Source organism: Lolium perenne, chromosome 1 (assembly GCF_019359855.2).
Source record: "Lolium perenne isolate Kyuss_39 chromosome 1, Kyuss_2.0, whole genome shotgun sequence".
NCBI lineage: Eukaryota > Viridiplantae > Streptophyta > Magnoliopsida > Poales > Poaceae > Lolium > Lolium perenne.
Window position 1 is genome coordinate 163,769,099 of NC_067244.2, and position 13,319 is coordinate 163,782,417.

General features: G+C 45.0%; 1 protein-coding gene across 2 annotated transcripts; it reads right to left on the reverse strand.

Annotated features, from left to right (window-relative positions):
• Nucleotides 1-1,295: 1,295 nt before the first annotated feature.
• LOC127310994 (zinc finger CCCH domain-containing protein 27) lies at nt 1,296-10,690 on the reverse strand. 2 transcript variants are annotated; one of them, XM_051341540.2, is made up of 6 exons: nt 10,538-10,690; nt 7,467-8,330; nt 5,671-6,804; nt 5,238-5,558; nt 3,161-3,638; nt 1,296-1,904 (listed from the first exon to the last, which is right to left on the reverse strand). In XM_051341540.2, exons 2-5 carry the CDS (start codon nt 8,301-8,303, stop codon nt 3,162-3,164), a joined length of 2,769 nt encoding a protein of 922 aa, XP_051197500.1. In that variant the 5' UTR covers nt 8,304-8,330; nt 10,538-10,690; the 3' UTR covers nt 1,296-1,904; nt 3,161. The 2 variants fall into 2 exon arrangements, with proteins under 2 accessions (XP_051197500.1, XP_051197501.1); XM_051341541.2 differs by having other exon boundaries at nt 7,467-8,322; nt 10,538-10,685.
• Nucleotides 10,691-13,319: the final 2,629 nt, after the last annotated feature.

The window sequence follows — 13,319 nt, forward strand, 5'->3', positions numbered from 1 at the left end:
GTCCGCGGAGACGCAAACAGGGCACAAAAATGCGGCATGTTTGCGTCTTCACGGACGTTGCGCGGTCGCGCCGAGCGTCCGCTCGCTTCCCCCACGGGCCCGCCTGGCAGCGACCCTGGCTCGAGAGCCAACGCGAATTAAAGCACAACAACTGCCGGGGAGGGCAACCGCCGGAGTGGCAACCGCGCCGATCGACGCGCGAACCGCCGGAATGGAGCGCCGAACCGCCGCGGAAGAGCAACCGCAGCCCTCTTCGTTATACACGCCACCATTAATCCACGCTCAATAAGACCCATGCGCATGCGCTAATTCATCTCCAACCTGCGTTCCATTCATCTTCATCTCCAACGCCGCCGTGCCACCTGCGTGAAACCATGAGCAACATGTCGTTGCCATCGGACACCGATAGCGAGGGGAAGCCGCTGGGATGGCGGCATTGGTGGGATAAAGCTGCCACGCCGAGCAACTCTAGCTCCCCGCCAACGGAGGGCGAGGAGGAGGAGGAGGCCATCGCCAACGACGGCCAGGATGAGGAGGGGGACACCGTTGGCCACAACGGCCAGGACGAGGAGGAGGAAGAGGAAGAGGATTCAAATGCAAGGTGGACACGGCTGGAGGCGGAGGAGGTGGCCGAGGAGGTGGCGTCGGCAAGGAAGGAGGCAAGGGCGAGGGCGTAGGCGGAGTCTCGTCATCCGTTCACCAACGACGAGGAAGACCCCAATGACCACTCGTCGGAGGGGAACTCAAACTCGTCGGACGCGTCAACGCCAGTACCTATTCGGAGGAGGTGACGAGCAGGAAGCACGTCCGTGAAGATGACAAGGCAGGGCCTTCAAACAAGAAGTAGCTAGTTTAAAAATTTATATGTTCCCACAATTTGTATGTTTAATTTGTTTGAACTTGTTGCAGTAATTCTAAAATATTGATTCTACTTAGAAATGTAAGGACCACAATTTATACCTCGCATACTTCGCATGGCTTGATCAAACACTCATGCAATAACCAAAGAAATATCTCCAAAATATCAATTATACTCCAAAATATCAATTCTACTTCAGAAATGCATCAGCCCACTAGGTTGCCCCAGACACAATCAGACATATTGCGACATTGACCATTTCGGCGTCCACGGGTCGACGCAAACGGACACGCGCGGACAATTCGAACATCCAAAATGCATCACCGTTGGAGATGCCCTAAAGTATTGGTGTATACACTCAAGCAGCAAGAGTGGTGGAATTTTGGCTTGATGGATAAATGAAGCTGTAAAAAAAGGCCCCACAGTAATGCGGACATGGTAGAAGATATGCTAGCCGATATGCTAGCCAGGTTACAAAAATTGCATTGAAGGTGTCGACCCTATAGTTGGTTCAATATGCACAGGTTGCACAAGTTTAGGACAGGAAACCTAGAGAAATATGTCAATGGCGCGTGGAGCTGATTTCAGCCAGAAAGTGCATGCAGGCCTATAGCTAGCGTTGTGCCAACCGCTTTTAGCAGGTTGCTGCTACTCGCAAGGTATGAACCGAGAATCTTACAACATTCAAACAGAAGCTACATCTTCTCCATAAATTAAGAAATGGGCAACATGAACAGTCGGCAAAATGCCCTGTATACATTCACTTTGTAGTCTTTCCCTTGAAACAAGCTTCCCCCAGGATTAATTTTCAGAGCTTCTTTGTATGACTTGAGATGTGTAAGAGAGTGTTCCCCAGGATTCATGTACTGAATTGGTTCACGTACGACAAACTACGTACGACAAATAAATGGGCCGTGCGGATGGTTCGTGTTCCGTGCCGTACACTGATACATGTTTTACCGTACGTGTACCAGCACTCATTCATGTAATAGACAAGCCACCAAAACGAAGTGTCGGAATATCGCCCAGCTATTTGCTCCGTCACCTGCGAGAAAAGCAATATTTAGCGCCACAAGTTTTTACACAGTGAAAACATTTTGCAGCCACCCACCGCAGTATTATATCGCAGGGCTAAAACAACAAAAAATAGTTGAATAACTTTGACACTCATACGATTACCCCAGAGACTGTTCACATAACCATGTCATGTATATCAGATTAGAGTCACTGTAGGTACCATATTATCACACCTATATGACCTATCAGGAAGTAGTTTAAAGGACAATCTGCTTAGTACGAAAGAGCTAGAACACAGACCAACAAGACTAGATAGCCCTGAGACGACAACGAAGCTGGAAAAAATAGATGATAAAGAAGCAAAACTTGCAAGGCAATCAGCAATAACATCCATGTTTAGGCTGACAGAGTTCACCTCTGAGGAGCCTGACTGCAATCTATTTGCCACAGCCCACACACAAGTGATCACATCACCCCACTACATACTAGCCATTGGTATGCCTAAGCTTTACAAGTCAAACCCAATATAAGAAGATTTATAATAATACATACCACCAAATGCGAAAACCATCTAGACTAGTATAGAACAAAATTACCGGTGTACAGGAGAAAGATAATGGGTGAGCTAAACAATAGCTTAACAGGCCCAGTACATCTACCGTGCCAAGATTATAATATGAAAAAAAAAGTTCGGATTTATCGACCATCTAAGTTATAAACTGTTGGCTACTGGCGAGAAGTAAACTAGTAGCCAGTATGTAATAACCTGTGCATTTACCAGTACAAGAAATCAGGACCGTCAACAACAAAAGCAGGTGTGAACTAATATGGTACAAATATCTACACCCAAAGATGTAACATATCATCCATGAGCTCAATTTACCAGAGTACTTCCACACTCCTTGTTTGTTGTTAGATTGTAAACATTTTGCTTGAAACCTTTTTTTATATGAATGCCCTACCTACTGAGCTTCCATGTCTTGTTTCCGAACAATGGACACTTAACTTTTTAGGCTAGCTGATAGACAGCTGCTTACAAGCATTAAAATATATTTCCATATAAATAAATAAAGGCAGACGGAAATAGGTTCTTGGCAGAGCCAAATTTCCCATAGTTGGTTTCAGTTTGCATATTTATACACAATCTGAATTAGACGCAATGCCGCACATAAGAACCGTTCATTAACGACTCAAAATAAGAAAGTTAGGTTCTAGAAATATTCCTGGTGCTACAGTAACATTACTATGAACCATAACTAATTTTTAACAAAAAGTGTAGCATACCTCATTGTGGAACGTAAGGGTCTATAAGGAGAGGATTCCTTGTGGAATCATTTTCAGGTGGGCACTCGACACTAGAAGATGATACCTTGGAAGTCTCAACAGGAAATCTCTCTGAACTTTCTGCGGTTGGAATGGATTCACTATGAGGAATGACTGATGTACCAGATGTGACAATGCGTGAGATTTTCGCAACAGGGCTTGAGGACTCAGCTGCCCCAACAAGACTTGATGTTTTCTGAAATCTCGATTGGTTATTTGAGCCAGGAGAAGCCGTCAACCACATAAATCGTAGCATATGCCCTTTACAAGATTTGCCAGTAATAAATGCTTTCTCAGCAGATTGCCGCGTTGTGTAGGTCACACAAGCTGAGCAACTCAGAGAAGGCAAGGTTGTATCATGGTTGTGGGCTTCAGTGTCTTCTAGAACAACAGATGAGAGCTCCCCGAATGCTGCAAAATGATCTTTCAAGACAGATTCCTGTAAACAAAGTAGTCAAGGACATCAGAAAACAAAAAACAGCCGTGTCAAGCACATCAACACAAAAGGAAACATGACTATCAACCGAAGTTAGCATAAGGATACAGTGGTCTTTAAATTTTTTTCAATATCTAAATCGTCCATCTAAGTTACATGAACTATCAACCGAAGTAACTGTATTACGTGAGAAACTTAAAATTTGTTTCGCTTGAACTTGAAAAGACAAGTTACATTATGTACTGATTATGATGGCATTGGTTTTACAGATGCAAAGCTGAGTAAGCATTATCTACTCTCAAGCTTTTAACTTCTCAGTTAACAACAATACATATGAAATACAGTTAACACTTACATACATAAATGCATGCAAAATCCAACTACAAAAGAAACCACCATCATTTGAAAAACTATGACTAGAAGATTATAAATTTACAAGAGAAACATCCATCCAAACAAAGACCAAAATTTTGGTTATGGGCCAAAGTACTAGTGGGCAGAGTTTGGCCTCCATCTCCATCCAAACAATACCCTGTCAGTCTGTCACTATTACCAAATATTCTCTTAGGGAAAAGTAGTCCCTCCGTCCCATAATATAAGACGTTTTGGCAAGGTGTCTTGCCAAGCTTGCCAAAACGTCTTATATTGTGGCACGGAGGGAGTAGCATCATAAAACTCGAACCAAAAGGTCAAATGAATTATCACACCAAAGTAGCTACTTGTATTAAGCATCTTTGTAAAACAGATGTGTATGCGATTTAGCCACAGAACAATAAATAATACTAACAATTATGGTTTTTAAGGCGACGCCTTGGCGCCTTAAGGAGGGAGGGCACTTTGGCGCCTAGGCAACGCCTAGGCTCCTAAAGCGGCCATTTTTGCAAAGCGGAGGGAGAGCGCCTTGACGCCTAGGCATCGCCTAAGCGACGCTTTTTAAACCATGATAACAGTCTCAAGCAAAGCTATAATGTTTAAAATGACATGAGCTGAAATCAGAGGATCTTGCATTAAGAAGCAACAAATGTCAATGCAGACACTACACCAAGCATCCATCAAGGAATAGTGTTGCAATGCACTATGCATGCATGGTACTGTAATGCATGTGAAGCCCAAATGACAATAAATACCCTAGCACAGCGAAATAGAAGCTATCTATACCAAGTATTTTTCTTGTAGAGTGGATGTGTGAGATTAGTCACAGAATAATACTACCCCTGTGAATTTAGACAAATCTCCAACATCCTTTTATGGACGGAGGGAGTAATAGTAATCTTAAGCACAGATATCATTATCAATGAAAAATGTAATTAAACGCTGGTAATGCTACAGTAAGATCCACTGTTGTGTGACTGAAAAAAAGACTGAAACACATAAACTGCAGTTGCTTGACACACCCAAACAAACTAATTTCAATACAGTGCAAGAGTAGCTTCCATTAAATGGTAAAAGCAATAGAGGGTATCCCGCATATACATAAAATTTCGATGTTTGGTCTCTATTGTGAGAGGACAACATGGAACTGTGCTTATAAGCATGATGACCCTTTTTGATATGTTACGAATATTGGCGATGGAAGGGCAGGAGGTTAGGTAATCGACTTACATTTGCAATTTCAGGTGGCAAAGGAGGAAGGATCCTAAACGACGTGGTGCGGTTGTCAAGCTTAAACCTATTCTGAGGTGGTGCTACCAGAGGAGATGTCTGCTTTACAGCTACAGCTGGTTTCTGAGTGGATGTTGGAGCATATTTTGGGGAAGATAAAGCCAAATCCCCAGAAATTTTCTTTTCCAGTGTACTAGCAACCTCTTGCAGCCCTTCTGTCCCGGCGTTCATGGACCTTATATCTACCACTTTCCCAGCAGCATTTGGCCCAACTTCTTTTCCACTAGTCTCTGTCTGTTTTACTGGATTTCCTGAATTTTTCTGCAGCAGTAGAAACAAGTGCTTAATGAAAAGTTGGTTCAGCTAACAACATAGTTTATATAATTAACAAAGAAATAAATCCAAAGTATTGTCCAGGGATAATAGTAAGTACTTGTTTCACATATGCCTCTAACTGCTGGCGTAACTCAGCACGCTTCTGAGCTAACATATCTTGTTTTTTACGGAGTTCTTCCAGGAGTTCCATACTTTCTTGCCTTTTGGGAGCAGGAGGTACTGATGCTATACTGTTTGCAGGCAACGTTTTAGGACCTACACCAGGACCTGATGCAGAAGATCCAGAACTGGCCCTTGGAGTTGTAGATTGGAGATCGTTTCCTCTGTTGGATGAAGATGGTTGAGCTAGAGCCGAATTTGTCAGCATGGGTTTTGTAGAGATTCTACCCTCTCCCTCTTCAGTAATCCTGTCCCTGTTAGCCCACCATAGCTTTATAAAACGGTTTCCCATCACAGCATCTGGAGCTTTTAGGGCAGCTTCTGCTTCTTCCCTTTTAGAGAACTGGACAAAAGCTTTCTCACTGTTAGCTGGAACATAGATATCTATTACTTGACCAAATTTTTGGAAGTGCAAAAGAAGGGCCTCCCATCTATTGCTTTCCTGCGGAATGCCATTCACATAAAGTGTGCGAGATGCTTTGTGAGGAGCTCTATTACTTTGCCGGCCCACATCTCCAAGCATTCTTGAATTAGATTGACCATTAGTATCCTTACTAGAAGCCGGCTTTAATTGGACGGTGCTAGGAGCCATATCATCATAGTAGTCACTTCTTTTGTTTCCAGTGGCACTTGTCGAAGTAGTATTAGCTGTTTTACTAGGTCCTGATTTTTTCTTTGATGCTATTCTCCCCCAAACAGAAGACTTCGAATTCTGTGAACCATCAGCTGCAAAACCTTGGTTTGCATGCTCCCACCCTGCTTCATAGCTTGAGGTCTCAGCATTCCATACTCCATCATTAGCATGTGCAAAACCAGCACAGGATGCTTCAGGCTGTTCATTGTTCCACAGAGGCTGATCAGGATCATATACATCAGTGTTAACAACAGCTGAACCAGTGCTTCCATTTAGCTTTAATGCATCATCTGCCACACCAGATTTGGCATCTTTCGCAGTAACACCTTTACTGCCTCCTAGGTTTGTTAAGTTAACATGAGCAGTTACTGCCTCACTTTGGATTCCTAGTCCCGGGGCATTTGGAGCTGAGACTGGAAGATTGAACTGTGATAGACTCTGCAAAGTGTTTAAGAAACTATTCTATTAATTAAACATCAATGTTTTGATCTAAGCACAAAAAAACTAACTAGTAGTATTTAACCACAAAAACATTGCCTCATATTACACAACACAGTATAACAAAGGCTTTTTTAGAAAGAACAGCATAAGTTAGCTAAGTTCAATACAACCAGAAAAATAAAATACTCCAAGTAATTATACAGCACATCATACTGAGATCTAAAATCCTCCAAGACTTCACAGTACTCATACTTGGGCACATAAGAACATTACAACAAAGTTAATAATTTAGAGAAAATACTTGAGCTAGATAGGTTAAATAACACCAGAACATAAAATGCTGCAGCACAAAAAACAGTCGAGGAAGAGTTGCATCATAGTGGGGTCTGAAACCGCTGCTAGCTGACATTACTCAATTAGGATGTTGAACAAGGTACTGTGAAGAACGTTAACTGCGACTCATATTATCAATGATAATAGCACTTACAGAACACCTTTCAAGGTTACTTGTTATATTGGCACAACGTAACAGTAATCATGTGAAAGTAACAGATCAACCTATTTGAATGCTGCGATTGAGCGTTCCAAGCAAGTAGAAGGATAGTACTAAAGTGCAGGAAAATGCAGAATATTATTTGAAGATCAGGAAACAGACTGACCTGCATATCTTCAACAACAATTCTATTTACTCCATGCTCCATGGGGCACATATCCCCTCTCAAGCAAAATCCACGCTCCTCGAAGTCTCTACAACGTTGACGAGGCATGCCAAGATCAATTAAAGGTGACATTGCAGGCTGAATAGGGCCCTGCATTCCATGTGGGTGAAATGGATCCAGCATTCCATTAGGCATTCCAGGCATAAACCCATGTGGACCCCATGAACCATTTTGAGCACTACCACTACTCGACATTGGAGCACCCATAAATAAGCTAGGATGTGGAGGCGGTCCTTGTGACGCCATGTGTGATGCAAAATCCATCATGTCAAGTGTGTTAAATCTTGGGTCATGCTGAGTCCAGGGTGCACCATTCCGTCCTCTTCCCCGTGTCATAGGAGGGCGAGTGGCAGCCGAAGCTGAATGGAAAGATTGGTTCATTCTACCTCCCCGACTGTGAGCTCCTGGTCCAAGACGCCTCTTGAATTTTGGTACGAAGTCCTTCTGTGCTTCCCCACGTGAATCAGCTCCACCAAATGGCTGTCCATTACCAGAAATCATGGGCCTTCTTTTCAAAGGTCTCCCTGCAGATTGCTCCTCAGTACTCTCACCAAAAGATTGAGGCATAGCCTCTTTTCTTCGGTGCTTGTGATTACGATCATCGTCGTCATCGTCGCTAATTTCAAAGTTTTCGGTATCTGTAGCAGCTTCAGAATTTGTGGAATTACTTTCTTCCTTTGGTGAAGGAACTTCTATTTTGTCAGCATCCAGTCCTGGAGCTGTGGACTCTTTGTGCATCTTCAAGATTAGAAAATCCGCAGAAAAGCAACTTTGCATCTAGATTTTATCCATTGCCCTGATGATCTTCAAGAAACACAAAGTTCAGAACATTTCTACTGTAAATAGATAAGGCGGCAGAACATAAAACGAAGATGGACTATATCATATGCATGTAACACAAAGGAGTTCAGAATATCGAATTACGAACAATAAAATATAGTGCGCAAACAACAGGAAGAGTGGCAACAAATTCCCCTATTCCCCTTTCAAATATCAGTACACAAAAAAAGGCTATAGGACTCAACAATTCAAAGCTCACTTCGACTAATAACAGGATTATATAAACAATGCCTAGTCCATGGAGCAAAGGGGGTATACTTACGGAAGGTGAAGCACATTTTATTTTAAATTATCATCCCTATTTTTTTCTTGCACATCGTACACATTTATCAGCAAAACAGTGGAGCAGTGGGATTGAACTTTCCTAATTTTGGTCATCAATATATTTGTAGGCATCTAAAGTAGCACAAACAAAATGAAAAGCTTACATTTAGCCAAACAATGACCTCATATTTTCCCATCAAAAACCAGAAATTTGACGGTAGGAAACACTATTGTAAATGAGACTAGGATATGAAAAGCTGAAAAAATACAAAACAGAAGGCAATGTATTTGACAACAGAAACAGAAATTACTTTGACGTTCTTGTTTTGATTACATCATTCTGCAAATCTCAGTTCAATGCAATCCAACTGATCCCAAATACCATCCAAATAAGAGCAATAGCATATTAACAATAAGGAATGAGCATACGATGAAGCAGGTGATGTGCATACAGTGGTTACTCATTTCGGATTCAACTATGATTGCACATAAAGTAGTAAAAGCCCACAACACACTGGGCATCTTCATGAAATGCAACCAACACACAAGCCTAGGTGACCCTAGAACATGGATTTCGCAACCTCAGATGAGACAGACACATAACATTTCACCATCACAGAGGATAGCTAAAAGTTCGTAATCCCATAATACAGGTGCACAGACGATACAGACACATAACATTTCACCATCAGAGGATAAATAAAAGTTCGTAATCCCATAATACGGGTGCACAGATGACAAACAAACCTCGGGGCAGGGCAGCTAGGAAATGGGAAATTGGCAAACACATGTTTCGATGAACAGCTAGCAGCCTAACAGCCTTGGGCAGGGGCGGATCTAGATCGTGTGCCGGGCGTGCATCAGCACACCCCAGATATTGCGAAGGTCCCCTCCCTAGTGGGATTTAACTAAGAGAATCGCTCGGTGGATGAAAACAACCTAGCTCATACCTCAAAAGCCAATGGCCAAAGACCGGGACGGCGTGAACACGATGCCCCAGTGAGGATAAACCGGAACGGTGACGCACGTGAGAGGCCGGAAGCGGGCGTGTGTGTAGGGTGGATGGGGGCGTGGGGTGAGGCTGGGGGTGGGCGTGGGGTGGAGGCGTCGGCGGTGAAACCAAGGTATGGGCAGGGCAGCGACTGTGGGACGGCGATGGTGGCGGCGACAACGACGAGGCGGCTCAGATCTTCGGTGAGGGTAGTGCCAACCAACCCATGGTCGCAAGACTGTCAGACCCCAGTCTTACTGCCTACCTGAACCTGTTACTGTCAAGACTAACCCTAGATACCAAATTCATTACTGCGCTTGCTCCGTGCTTAGGATCAGACTAACACGCAGACCACGGCATTTGTTGAACAAATTAACTACCTTACGCTGAGATGGACAGGAAGTAACATGTTTGTTTGATTCAAATGCCAAGAATGGCAATGCAAATGCTATACAGATATCAGCAGAGAACAAATATGTGAAATGTCTCTGCTCTACTCTTGCTCTTGGAGACTCTCGGTGCATACTTACATTACAAGAAAGAGGACTACGCTGATCCTAAAACACCTTTAGACAGTGACGGTTCAACTTTCTGTGTAGAGTTTATTAGTAATTGAAGTCCCTAGTTCCCCATTCTCCTTCTACCTTGTGAACTCTCTAGTTATCTTTCCGTCTTAGGCATTCAACTACCGAAGCTGGCTTATGTAATCCTACAAACAAGCGTGTGAGGACGTTCTGAATGATTACCATGCATTATCACGTCTACCGCTGCTGTTTCGTTCAGCCGCCATTGGCCAGGAACTAGGGTTTGGGGCAGAGCCGGACCAGAGGCGGGTAGGGGTCAACGAGAGGAAATCCGGGATTGGAAGAGGCCGGGCGGGCGGGGAGAGGGAGAGGAGGGCGGGGATGGTACATACCGTCGCCGGCAGGGCCTGGTCGCCGGAGTCAACAGGCCAAGGTTGAAGAAGAAGGGTCGAGGAAGTCAGGCGACGGGACTCGGGAGGCTTCGTATGCCAAGGGGTACGCGGGCGAGGAGAGCCAATTCCAGGCCAATACGGAGGGTCGACCCTCCGAATCGTCCCTTTGGGAGCGCTCTCGTTTCCCCCCTTTCGTTCTCTCAAACGCGCCGAGCCGAACCAAAGCCGATCTCGCCGACGCCGCTGATCGAGATGGATGGAAGGGAGATGCCGGAGTACATAGAATAGCTAGGGTTTGCGGCTTTTGCCGGTAGGGAGCTTGATGCCTAGTAGTGCGAGCGGTGGAGGAGATCTGGCCGCCTGGATCTCATCCGATCTAGGGTTCTTCCTTCTCTCTCTTTTTCTCCGGCGGTCGGAGGAGGGAGTGGAGAGGAGGACTGACGCTCAGCCCAATAAAGAAGTGGCAGTGAACCACCTTCTGCACAGCGACTGTGGCGGGAGGCGTCTTTCCCTGGCCGGCCTTGGAGGCGAGGGGGGAAAAGCGCTCCTGCTGGAAACCATCGGCGTGAGCGAGCTCCTGACCGGCCGTGGAGGCGAGGAGGAGCACAGCCACGCCAGATCTTCGTCGACCTTATCTGCGCTGCTTCTGGTGCAGTAGCAGAGCACTGATGTTGTTCCTCTCGGTCGGCCGTGGAGGCGAGAGAGAGGACAACAGTGGTGTTGATGCTATGCGCTGGTGACGGTGCCGTATCTGCATCAACAGCGGAGCTGGGAGACACCAGCTCTTTCTCCGGTGGTTTCTCTACAAGCGCAAACACGCAGCTGGCACCATGGCCGCTGCGATCTGCAGCCGATGCGACGGCTGTTTCTCTGCCTCTAAGACGGAGGCATCTCTCTGTCCCTACTGGAGCTCGACGCCTCCTTGCAGCCAAGTGATTAGTTTCCGGCGGCGAGGAGGTTGCCAGTGGGGTTGGGTTCTCGTCGGACGGAAGAGTTCGAGCACCATCTCTCCATTCCTTGGCGGCGACGCTTCGAGGATGCCGGCGACCGATGATGACGCGTAAAGCACACGCCCGTTGGGAACCCCAAGAGGAAGGTGTGATGCGTACAGCAGCAAGTTTTCCCTCAGTAAGAAACCAAGGTTATCGAACCAGTAGGAGTCAAGGAGCATGTGAAGGTTGTTGGTGATGGAGTGTAGTGCGGCGCAACACCAGGGATTCCGGCGCCAACGTGGAACCTGCACAACACAATCTAAATACTTTGCCCCAACTTAACAGTGAGGTTGTCAATCTCACCGGCTTGCTGTAAACAAAGGATTAAATGTATGGTGTGGAAAATGATATTTGTTTGCGAAGAACGGTAAAGAACAATGTTTGCAGTAGATTGTATTTCAGATGTAAAAGAATGGACCGGGGTCCACTGTTCACTAGTGGTGTCTCTCCAATAAGAAATAGCATGTTGGGTGAACAAATTACAGTTGGGCAATTGACAAATAAAGAGGGCATAACAATGCACATACATATCATGATGAGTAGAATGAGATTTAATCGGGCATTACGACAAAGTACATAGACCGCTATCCAGCATGCATCTATGCCTAAAAAGTCCAACTTCGGGTTAGCATCCGCACCCCTTCCAGTATTAAGTTGCAAACGACAGACAATTGCATTAAGTATGGTGCGTAATGTAATCAACACAAATATCCTTAGACAAAGCATCAATGTTTTATCCCTAGTGGCAACAGCACATCCACAACCTTAGAACTTTCTGTCACTGTCCCAGATTCAATGGAGGCATGAACCCACTATCGAGCATAAATACTCCCTCTTGGAGTCACAAGTATCAACTTGGCCAGAGCCTCTACTAGCAACGGAGAGCATGCAAGATCATAAACAACACATATACGATAGATTGATAATCAACTTGACATAGTATTCCATATTCATCGGATCCCAACAAACACAACATGTAGCATTACAAATAAATGATCTAACATGATAGCACATGAGGAGAAGACATCCATCTAGCTACTGCTATGGACCCATAGTCCAGGGGTGAACTACTCACACATCAGTCCGAAGGCGATCATGGTGATGTAGAGTATTCCGGGAGATGATTCCCCTCTCTGGCAGGGTGCCGGAGGCGATCTCCTGAATCCCCCGAGATGGGATTGGCGGCGGCGTCTCTGGAAGGTTTTCCGTATCGTGGCTCTCGGTACAGGGGTTTTCGCGACGAAGGCTATAAGTAGGCGGAAGGGCAAAGTCGGAGGGCTGACGAGGGGCCCACCCCATAGGGCGGCGCGGGCCCCACCCAGGCCGCGCGGCCCTATGGTGGCGGCGCCTCGTCGCCCCACTTCGTAATCCCTTCGGTCTTCTGGAAGCTTCGTGGAAAAATAAGACCCTGGGCGTTGATTTCGTCCAATTCCGAGAATATTTCCTTTGTAGGATTTCTGAAACCAAAAACAGCAGTAAAAACAAAGAATCGGCTCTTCGGCATCTCGTCAATAGGTTAGTGCCGGAAAATGCATAATAATGACATAAAGTGTGTATAAAACATGTGAGTATCATCATAAAAATAGCATGGAACATAAGAAATTATAGATACGTTTGAGACGTATCAAGCATCTCCAAGCTTAGTTCCTACTCGCCCTCGAGTAGGTAAACGATAACAAGGATAATTTCTGAAGTGACATGCTATCATAATCTTGATCAATACTATTGTAAAGCATATGAGATGAATGAAGTGATTCGAAGCAATGGTAAAGACAATGAATAAACAACTG

Coding starts and splice junctions, on each gene's coding strand:
- LOC127310994 (XM_051341540.2), bottom strand. CDS start 8,303: ATGCAAAGTTGCTTTTCTGCGGATTTTCTAATCTTGAAGATGCACAAA. Junction 5,559..5,670: donor TAGAGGCATATGTGAAACAA/GTACTTACTATT, acceptor CTACTGCTGCAG/AAAAATTCAGGAAATCCAGT. Junction 3,639..5,237: donor TGCCACCTGAAATTGCAAAT/GTAAGTCGATTA, acceptor CTTTGTTTACAG/GAATCTGTCTTGAAAGATCA.